General features: G+C 42.9%; 2 protein-coding genes across 2 annotated transcripts; one reads left to right on the top strand and one right to left on the bottom strand.

The window, feature by feature from the left end:
* Positions 1-926: 926 nt before the first annotated feature.
* Positions 927-1,304, top strand: PHALS_03188 (uncharacterized protein; the record flags this gene model as incomplete). The annotated part of the gene is made up of 1 exon (XM_024717460.1): positions 927-1,304. The coding sequence occupies one exon, from the start codon at positions 927-929 to the stop codon at positions 1,302-1,304; it is 378 nt and encodes a 125-aa protein (XP_024582956.1).
* A 7,253-nt stretch (positions 1,305-8,557) lies between these two features.
* On the bottom strand, positions 8,558-8,952 carry PHALS_03187 (uncharacterized protein; the record flags this gene model as incomplete). Its single annotated transcript, XM_024717459.1, has 2 exons — positions 8,558-8,839; positions 8,914-8,952. The coding sequence occupies 2 exons, from the start codon at positions 8,950-8,952 to the stop codon at positions 8,558-8,560; spliced, it is 321 nt and encodes a 106-aa protein (XP_024582955.1).
* Positions 8,953-10,541: the final 1,589 nt, after the last annotated feature.

Below are 10,541 nucleotides of genomic sequence, written 5' to 3'. Positions count from 1 at the left end.
CTTCCAGAACTCCATTGATAAGCACTGAATACTCATCCGACGCATCGTCTTCTTTGACAATAGATCCATCAAGAGGGCCCTCTTCCATGACATCATATTTAACCGCCACTCGCTTCACTTGCCAGCTTCTTTTCTCCCGTTGCGTCTTCAACAGTGATTCGCGTTCTTCGGGTGTCGCCACTGGACAATCTCGAACCCAATGACTTCCTTTTCAGTGTAAGCAACCGTGGCGAGGTCCGGATCCACTTCCACTCACGTTTCTCCTACAAGCGATTGCATCTGAAGGTCGCGCCACTTGATCAGACGTCGAAGGGTTATTCACAGTTGGCTCGCGTTATACCGGTGCAGTGCGATTCCTATCCCTATTAGAAAATCCTCTACCCGGTTTCTTAGCACTTTCTTTGGAAGACCGATCCCGCCCATGGAATCTGTTGTAGTACAGCTGTTGCAGCGTGGCTCGCTCGAGTACCAACTTGTATAGCAGTTGACCACGCGACTTGACGTTCTTATACTTGAGCTGCTTCAGCATTCCCTGGGTTTCCTCCTTCAGCATTGGTGGTTGGAGGTTCTCCACCAGTATTTTGTTCTGCTCCTTCATGCGATCTGTATAGTCTAGGTCCCATGTCCGACTACGACCCAGATTCTCTTGAAACCCATTCTCTTCAACTATTTGCACGATAGCATCTAGTATTTGGATACACGACTGGGAACATCTTCAATGGAGAGATTCATTTTCAATTGCTTGGTGAATAGGGCGGACGGGTCACTGACGTACGCCTCATTCATCGTTTCACATCGCTCTTTGACCTTATCAATGATCTCGTCGTCGGAGATGTCTTGTTTGTCTTTGCCAAATGCATATTGAGACAAGAAATCCAGCAAGTTGGGGTCAATGGTGGTGCGGATACCAGCTACCACATTCTCGAATGGCTCGTTGGTCCACCAACAACGTTCCCGCACACGCTCTTCGTACTGACCCAGGGCCCGATGCTACTGTACGAGTGCCGTTTGATCCCACATCTTTGGCGGCGCAATATATTCGTATATTGGCTGCGGAACAGACATGTCCACATCATCGTCCGTCGCTAGACGAATCCGCGACATCTTCGTTGCTTTTCCTACGCTTCTGCGAACTGCTCGCAACTAAAGTATACTTTGTAGTCTCTTGTGCTGTTCAATGCAAATGCAGTAGTGCTCTACTAGCTCTCTCTCTATGTGGGCTACGGAACGTGCCTCTTCGCAACCGGCGGTTCTTGTGGACCGCTACCCACTGTAGGGTGTTGGCAAGTCTGATGCCTGGATAGCCGTCCACACCTCTCTATAAAGCTTGGAGACTCTGATACTTTGATTATAGACCAGATTTTGAGACAAGACTCATGGTACGGCTTTTTTTTCGTGAACAGTGGATCGACTTCAAGTGGGCGCCACGCTCTTCTTGCCTTTAATCATATATTTGCCTCTGCTAACACCTAGGATCGTTTTGGTGAATCATGAAATTACGATATCTTCTGTAAAGGGATGAGATTGTTCGACGATTTTAATTTACATATTGGTAATTGCCATGAGTAGAGCTTGAGCGACAGAATCGACACTAAGTCGTGGTGTTCACAATAGACAAAGCATTCCGTATTCTTCAGAGTGTATACTTGGGGGTACCGAAGGAATTACGATTAGACTGTAATGTTATTTACATCCGTGCACCGATGTGATTTCAACGCTGAGTGAGCAATTTTGTGTGACACGCCCCCCCCCGCGGTTAGAGTACGGATTTTTATTCACTCCTGGGTGAGTTGTCTAAGGGTTGTAAATCTCCAATCATTATAACAGTCTTGTTGAGCTTGACGATCTACGGTGCTTCGCTCCAATTTCTCAGGCTTCGACATGGGATTGCGATACGGTGAATCACAGATTTGGTCAACTTGGTACTAGCAGGAAAGCTTAGTTCAATTAATGTCATGAACGACTTCATTACAAATGAACCGATTGCGGGGTAAGATAAGGATATCCACAAAAATCCTTTAATTTCTTTTTTCTTCATACGAAATTTGACAACTTGTTGACGAGAGATTCACCTCGGATTTGCCTCGTGAACTAAGAGCGCATCATAGGATTGACCCGGTTCCAGGAATCAAATATTGTACCACACGTCAATGACCCTTACCCAGGTAACAGTGCGACATCATGTACATATTCGTTTGCGCACAGCAAGAAACGGGCTCGATGGACTAAAAACTCTTCTCCACTCGACACTAACTTTCTCTTTCCGAACGGCTCACAACATGTCAAGCTGTGCATATCTACGCCAAGATTAATGCAGCCGTTAATCCGGCGTAAGTTCTAGATTCTTGGAATGGTCTGCAGCAGAACAGCCGGGCTGGTTGCGCTTTGCTCGATTATCTTACAACCATCAAATGCACATAAAGGATAGTGCATCCACTTTGCTGTAGCCGTCTACTACCGCACCAGCGATGTTTAAGTTCTATTGCTGTTAAATCCCATCGTCATACGTACAGACTAATATCTACGATGTATAAATCCATAGTTGTGCAAGATACGGGGGTATGCTTAATGTGAACATTTACGTCAAAATTGCAACAGTGATCGACTGAATACGCTTTTCGAGAATGTTTGTCAACGTATTCAAGTGTATCATTGGCGCAGCGATTTTCATATCTAGCTACTTTATCAGAAATCAAGATTTACGGTTAAATGCTGCAAAGATAAAGGCTACTGCGGATCTTTCAAGCCGCAGTTCAAAGAAGGGTTGAAAAGTGGAGTGACCTTGTTGGCGTCTTTCTCATGTATAACATCCTTTACACCGACAAGTCACGGGCCCCAACGAATTAAGGTCAAAACTATGAGCGAAAGCCTCATGCGTGGTCCGATTCTGATAGCTCCAAATTTAAATCGGCCATTTTTATAATGTCTTTGAAGCTTTCGCCTTTATGTAGACAAGCAAATGCGAATGGGTATGAACGCGTCACTTGCCAACCGAAAGCAGCTGAAAAGATATAGATCGTCCATTGCATTTGCAATGAAAAATACACTGTTGTCAAGTACAAAAGGCTCTAAGCTGTTTTCGATTAGTACGAGTTTTGTCTTCTGGCGTGCATCAATGTCGTCATCGCATCACGCAGAAAATGGCAAGATTATCATCCGTCTATGCCGACTATAGTTTTAAGGAAAAGTCTAAGTTCGGTCGGCATAGAATGTGAGTGGATGAGCTTATGCGCCCTTTAGTTTAGTATAGATCGAACGTCACGATGGTGACCTCGCGCTTCGACAAAGCGACGCGTTCGATTTTGGACTAGACGTTGCATGCGCTAAGCTTTGCGAAGCGTGGAGAATTGAGCTTGGATCTCGCTTCATCAGGTCGTATCTTCTTGATCAAGTTTTTGTGGCAATCGTTGTGGATCACGAGAATAAGTTTATAATGATTCGGATTAGTATAATTAGGATCTCATCAACAAAATCATGGCGTGATCATCACGAGAAAAAAATGTATACAAACAGTAGAGCACGCCGCCGAGACTCGACAGTGCGAGAGTCACTCCACGGTATCCATAAGAAATGCAACAATTGAGCACTGTAGTTTCTGTTTGTCGCTCAGCGCTTTCCTGTTCTTGACATGCTGCGTGACAAGCACATTTTTCGATATATAGACCTCTTGGGTTTGTCTTTTACAAATCAATGTCTCGTATGCCCAGTGGTACGTACATTTGCAGTGCATGAGTGGACGATGAGAGAAGATCTAGACAAATTCAAAACTGCCACAGTACCCATTAAACTTCTATCGACAATATCTGGAACTACTGTCGAGAATATATGTCTTACTTTCTGCAGCATCTCTCCAGCACCCCAATGGTAAATCACAAGCAAGAAATGTGCCTCGTGTATGTGTTTTTTTGCTTTTCCATTACTATATTGGTTATTGATCACACGTACCAATAAACACCGGTAAACCTCTAAATCAAATCCGAAGATGTGAAGCTGCTTCTAAACTCTTTTTAAAAGTCATTAAGACATTTTGAAGCTTGTTTGATACCAATTATACCCGTGAGTGTATCGGCCAATGATCAAAACAATTAATCACGTATCGATTTCAAGGCGATCTTCTGGAGTCGTTTACCCTTTGGAGTCAGAAAATTGACTTGTCCAACTGGATTAATCAAGGTTTTTTTGCGTCTCGTCTCGGCTATGCATTTATCATCACATTTAACGATTTGAGGCTGAGTTCCCGACAAAGAGTCAAGGGTCATATGTATGAGCACATCATTACGTATTGATGATTAACTCGCCTGTGAAAACCCATTTGAGCACGTATGGTCGGTGAGATCATCATCACAATATACCGCAGCAGTAAAGGTGCTATCGAAGTTTACGACTTCGAAAGCCACGCGACTACTCATCCCTACATTTGTTGTCGGCACGTTTCAATGACATGGCTATTGATGTCTTTTCCTCTTGCTCGCAGCAGAAAAAGCTCGAATTCCACGTATGTCTTCAAACAATCTCAACATCTCTTGTTGATCAGTGCTATGACTCTGATAGATATTCCCATTTGAATTATTCCAAGAATTTATACATCACTCTCAGCTTTCAGGTACTCACTTGCAAAATTAAGTTGCCCCCCCAAAAAATGTTCTCCCGATCCTTTCTTGACCCACTTCCAAGATTCAGTTTTTTCTTCCACTTGCTGTTATGTCTATATTCGTCGGTGTACTAACAACCTCATGCGTCGCGTTATTATAGACAAGCCGCTTTTACGCGGCTGATTTGTTGCATACAATATACTTTTATACCTTGAAATCAGTACCCCTCTTGTGATTTCTAATTCCGAGTGACTTGACACGACATTGTTAACCATGTCGCGGCCAGCTTGTCGACCCCTCGACTGTTGATCTCCGAAAGTTAGACAAAGTGTGCCAATCAGTCAGTATCATGAGCAAAATTTCTACGATGTACATTTTATTCGGTAAAAATGTCATTCTTACAGTCATGCTCAGATCAACATCTTAATAAAGACCGATTTTTCCACTTGCACGCAGACATCATTCGTGGCTCATCAAATTATGGTGCAAATACAGTGAAAATTGAACCCCTTTCTATGCTTTGCGTTAAAATGATTTTAATTGCAAACGTTCACAACAAACGCTGTTTTGCATGTTTCAAGCTCGCGTTAAGAAATATTACAATACAACTTGGCGACAATGATATCGCTACGCCGATCTGAGCAGAATTAGCCCAACACCTTTTCCTTAATTTCTTCGCTTCATGCTAAGCCTGATGCTTATTATGCTAGGAGCGATGGACTAGCAAATATCCTATCCCCTCCACCATTCCCTTGGTGTAGCTCCTTTCCATTGTCCCAAACATCAACCACACCAGGAACTTGACCACTCACTTAAGCACATTCGGGCACAGCGATCTTGGTAAGGATAGTAATGACCATATCATATCGTATTTTTGACGCTATATATTGAAGTTGAACGTCGTTTGGTGATTAATTTTTTGACGTACAAAATGCGATGTTAACATTCCGGCATGCTCTCGCCATTGCCCACGTTTCTGCTGACAACAGTTCTACTTGCCTGCTCGTATAGCTACGAGTCAATCGGATCTTGGATTTAAGTCTGGGCTTTGCTCACGAGTGATAAACGCCGTGCGCCGCATGACGCTGTCTCGTGTCACGTAGATTCAAACGTCAGCGATGCCAACTCAATGTTGCCGAAGTGAGTCCTCAAAATCTCTTGAGTTTTTAAAGAATTCAATTTGCTTCACAAAATACTAGTTGTACCTGTGGCGAACACACCATCGTAACGGCTTGCCCTTGCTCAGTGTCCAAAATTATTGGCTTAAGGCGCATCAAAAGGCTTAAAACCGGATAGATCCTATGGAAGCGGACGGTAAATCAGCTGCGGGGGACTCTTGGAATATTGAATAGTATGTTTGCGTTCGGATCACCCATTACACTTTGATCATGTTACAGCTTGGGCAAGTTGACAAAGAACATGAGCTGTATCTCAATTCGCATCCGGTATTACGAGCGTCCGCAGTTATCTGCATCTGATAAAAAGTTCCCCCACATTAGATTAAGGTTCACCTTTTCGGCCCTAGTATCTGCGTGTTATTTTTGCCATTCTTGCCTTTCAGCCATAGGTGAAGTACTTTGCGCATGCCAATAAATAAAAGACCATTGTATCGCAATACAGTATAGCTAAGAGGATACGAGCAAATCGATCCGGCTAGGCATTTTTTCACCCTCAGCACCCCCACCAACACTAAGAGTGAACTACTTTGGAGAGAGGTCAAGGAAACATGAGAGTCATTAGATCAAAAAATATGCGAGGTCTGCAGTGGCATGTAAATGCATAAATCAACGCAAATTGAATTATGAGGGAATGTCCTTTAAGCGTTGTGGTTGCTCCGTTAAAACATTCTCGTGAAAGTTATCTTCACAACTCACTTTGCTTTGATCATCGATCAATAGTCTGCGTGGACAAAAGCAGTCGTTTGTCAGCCACCTTAAATTTCTGCAAAATTTTATGTACAACACGGGGTTCAGTTTATTAGTTTTTTAGCAAGATCAACAGAATTTGGTTTATTACAGTTTGACAATAATTCGACTGTTGCCTACATCAGATTGACTATTCTTTCATCGTTGACGATATCACCGAGGCGAACGCTCGTTGGTCAAAAAATTCTCGAGAGCACCAGAAGTATTCCTTCCAATGAGCTGCAAGGCTCTTTGAAGGCGCTATGCATGTGGTGTATACTATATCGTTGACACGTTTCGCGTGTACGCACATGAGTCCTAACCCACCGATACATTTTAGGCCACAAAGACGTGGCGCTAACTGAGTCGACGATTTCCATAATCTCTTGATCGAGTATCGTGTGCCTTAAACAGAGGTCTGGACATGAAGAACATCCATACGTTGCGTGTATAGTTTAATCGAGCTAGAGCGCAGTAGACATCAAAACATAAGGTAGCGGTGTAATTGCGCTTCCATCACTCTAGGTCAAGCACTATCTAGATCGATTACCCCATGCAAAGCAAAATTTTCATCAGCGTCACACAGTCTGCGTCGAACGTGTACGCAGCACGGATAGCAGCGTCGATGCTTTACATCACCGTTGGGATATAAGATAATTAGTAATATGAGCGACAGTTCATTCTCCATTGCTCAAAGTTGCGGTTTACCTCAAATGTCGATTATACAGAGAATCAAATGACTATCCCGTCATTTTATGAGAGAGAGGTAGCGACGATGTCACCATGCGAAATGACGCATTGTCCATCCATATCACAAATGGCTTGAGCCGTCAGGATGTACTTTTAACATGAATATTTGCTATCTTCACGACAAGAAGCTCATTTTCGTCGATCAAACTCGGGTTCTCTGCAACTTTAAGCTGGCGAGACGTATACAAAAAATGCAGCAATGCTCGTTTGCTCAAAATTTATCAATACTATATTAAAGATTTGAATACTTTGTTTGGATATAATAGAAAAAGTGCATAAAGCATTCGCTTACAGTTCGGAAGGGTACCGCTTATTTTGTTCCCCAACAACTACTAATGTTTGGTAAGTAGAATGGTGAATTGCCGTGTTATGCTATACAGTACAATTTTGCTTTTATTTGTGCCAGTAGTTTGTCAGACCAAAAACATTTATTTTATTTATTGGTATAGTGATACGAGATAATCCTCTATATCCAGGCCTCATGATGAAGCTTTTCAATAATGGGATCTCGGTGCTTGTTGATGTTCGAAAAAACAGACACTCAAACACGGCTCGCCAAGTATACAACATTATTGCCGACATCTGTTTTTGCTCTGTAATCCTATGGACAAAAACTGTCAAAAGAGGTTTGCTCGACGAAGGTTTTACTGCTGCATAACTAGACAGGCGAATGCTGCTGGTACGTGACCCAGTCCCTGGGAGGTGATCAGCAGCTCCCAGACCATCCAACCGAAGAATTCACTTCAAGAGTTAAATTTCACTATATTTTACGAGCTCTGGATAATTTCTTATGTGTTGAATAAGTTACCATCAATTATAATTCTATGCTGCGCGGTATTTTGAGAAATCGACGTTTGCAAGGTTGTGGTGATTCCGTCAATGTTAAAAAGCACATGCACTTCCAAACGTGCCGTCCACCTTTCTTGCAAGAAAGTCGGAACGCATGGATATTTTGGAGTTCTTTTGGAACCCGTTTTGCACTTTGCATAAAAATGTGTATAATGTCACAACGTTTTTTTGTTAAGGTTTGTTCACGTGTGACATGATAATTGATCTGTAAACTAGGTCTATTGCATGACGCACTTTGCATCGTGGTGAAAACCACAGCGGGTTTGTCGTCACCTCGTAATTCTATGTCCACAAGAGCAATAAAGGTGATGTACAGAATTACCGAGCACAGCTCTTCCGCTCCCCACACTCAGTGCTTATTAGTTGCGACTTGCCGTGACAAATGATTAGCTCATTTATATATACTTCTATTTCATCATCTTGCAAAATATTGCGCTTTTTTCCGAGAGAAACCTTTTCAGGCTAAGCGACGACTCTGAGAGCGAAGAATGATATTTTGTAGGACTGCTTGGTCGCTCCATTCACGAGCGAATAAATGTTTGCAGCGATCCCATTATAAGTCATTTCTCGCACGATGGGAACACGGTCCGTCACACCCAAGAAGGATGAACCATCCGAATTAAAATCAGCACTTGTTCCTTCTTCTGGCGGCTCACAATCACGGTTGTTTGTTCTGATGAATGCCGCACACTGATACGTTAGTCCATTTCTATAGTTTAAACACTGAGAACCATGACACACAGTCTACCTCTTTCGTTCCACCAGTATTGACTCCAAGGGATCTTAGCTCATATTTAGTATCTGTCTATACAAGCTACCTTATAGACCACGACACAAACTCGATTATTTCCATCCATTTAAAATTTTGAGGACCATGGCAACATAAGATCGATAACTACCACCCCAGACGATATATACACTGGAAACGCGGCTCACAGCAACTTCCTTGGAGCTTCATATAAGGTATCGAGCGATACTGTCGGCTTTTGTCATTCTGAACAATCCCTTACCCTTCCTAACGCTATCACAGTTCTGCTTTGCGTCATAGGTGGCTCTATAACTCAAAATTTCATATTAGGAAAAGCTACATGGCAAAGGATTTTGACCTGCAGTCTAGAAATGGATCGCGTCGCTCTTGTTAGGCACGTGCTTGGGATGAGAATCTATTTCAAATCCCAGTCTTACCTAGCTGTGCGTCACGCTATCATTCTAGGTGAAGGATAGGAAGCATTCTAGGTGAATGCCAGGAAGTAGCATCGACGTAATGACAGATATCCCCGTCATGAGGCGCAAGGAGAAAGTGTCAACATTCGAAAATGTTAATATCTTTGCATACGTTTCAATGATCTAACAGTTGAAGATCATACGTATCTTTACGATACTCTTAGTTCTATCAGACATTCCTTGGCACCACAAAGCCCGCAATGTTGACGTCAATTATGCACAAAACTAATTTACAGGATCCTTCTTTCACAGCGAGCGTTCTTCTTTGAGATATGAGTCCACTAACCACGACTTCCGCGTGGTACAATCTAGCTCAATTCTCTTTGGTAGGCCGCCCCGTGCCTTCTAACGCATGAAAGAGTCTGTTAACTAGGCCTGCGCAAGAGCTCGATCGTTTGTACATCTCATCGTAAAATGTAGTGATCACACGGGGGGCACATTTGCCTGCAAATACCAAGCCGCTGTTTTGCAGCCAGCGAATCACTCTGGCTCGGTTATCTATCTTGTTTTATATATGTATTCGAGCGAGCGTCGCGGGTTAAAGCTATCCAGTATTCAATAAATTCTACCCAGACCGACCTTGCGGACCTAAGCGCTTTCAAAAGTGGCTGGATTCAAGCGGAAGGCCTCGAGTGAATCTTCACCCACATGAAGACCCACTTAATTAAATGGTAGCTTTGACCAGCTCAAAAAAGGTTCACGACAGTTTTAAGGGATTAGCTTCATTAATTTTGATAAGAAAAACAAATGAGACCACGTTATTTATCTAACTTGACGTTTAATTGAGTTAACTACAGAAGAAGTGCAACAAATGCAAAATAAACAACGCAGTTTTTCTTGCCAGACGTTGACATACTATGTGTCGAATTCATTTGCCAATAAAGCGCCACTTTTGGCGAAACCAATTTGAAGCAGCGGGGCTGCCTTGTACTTGCACATATAATCGTTGACTCACAGAGCCCGAGTAAATTAACACACAGTTAATCAGTTTTGTCGTTTACCGAGACGAGAGATGCAGCGGGGCTTCCGTAGCTTTGCGCTTAGAGGAAGCGGAGGTTAGGTCACCGACCTTTCGTTCTACACTAAGAACAAGTACGAGTTTAGCGGATCGCAATCCGCTTAATCCAAATGTAATTACAACCTTAACCCAAGGCTAGTAAACTCTTTCGTTTGAATTCAAAAACTGACTATAAATTTTTATCTGCGGCAAACCCGCCTAAAT

The sequence above is a fragment of the Plasmopara halstedii genome, assembly GCF_900000015.1.
Source record: "Plasmopara halstedii genome assembly, contig: Scaffold_2103, whole genome shotgun sequence".
NCBI lineage: Eukaryota > Oomycota > Peronosporomycetes > Peronosporales > Peronosporaceae > Plasmopara > Plasmopara halstedii.
This window is presented reverse-complemented; position numbering and strand designations above follow the sequence as displayed.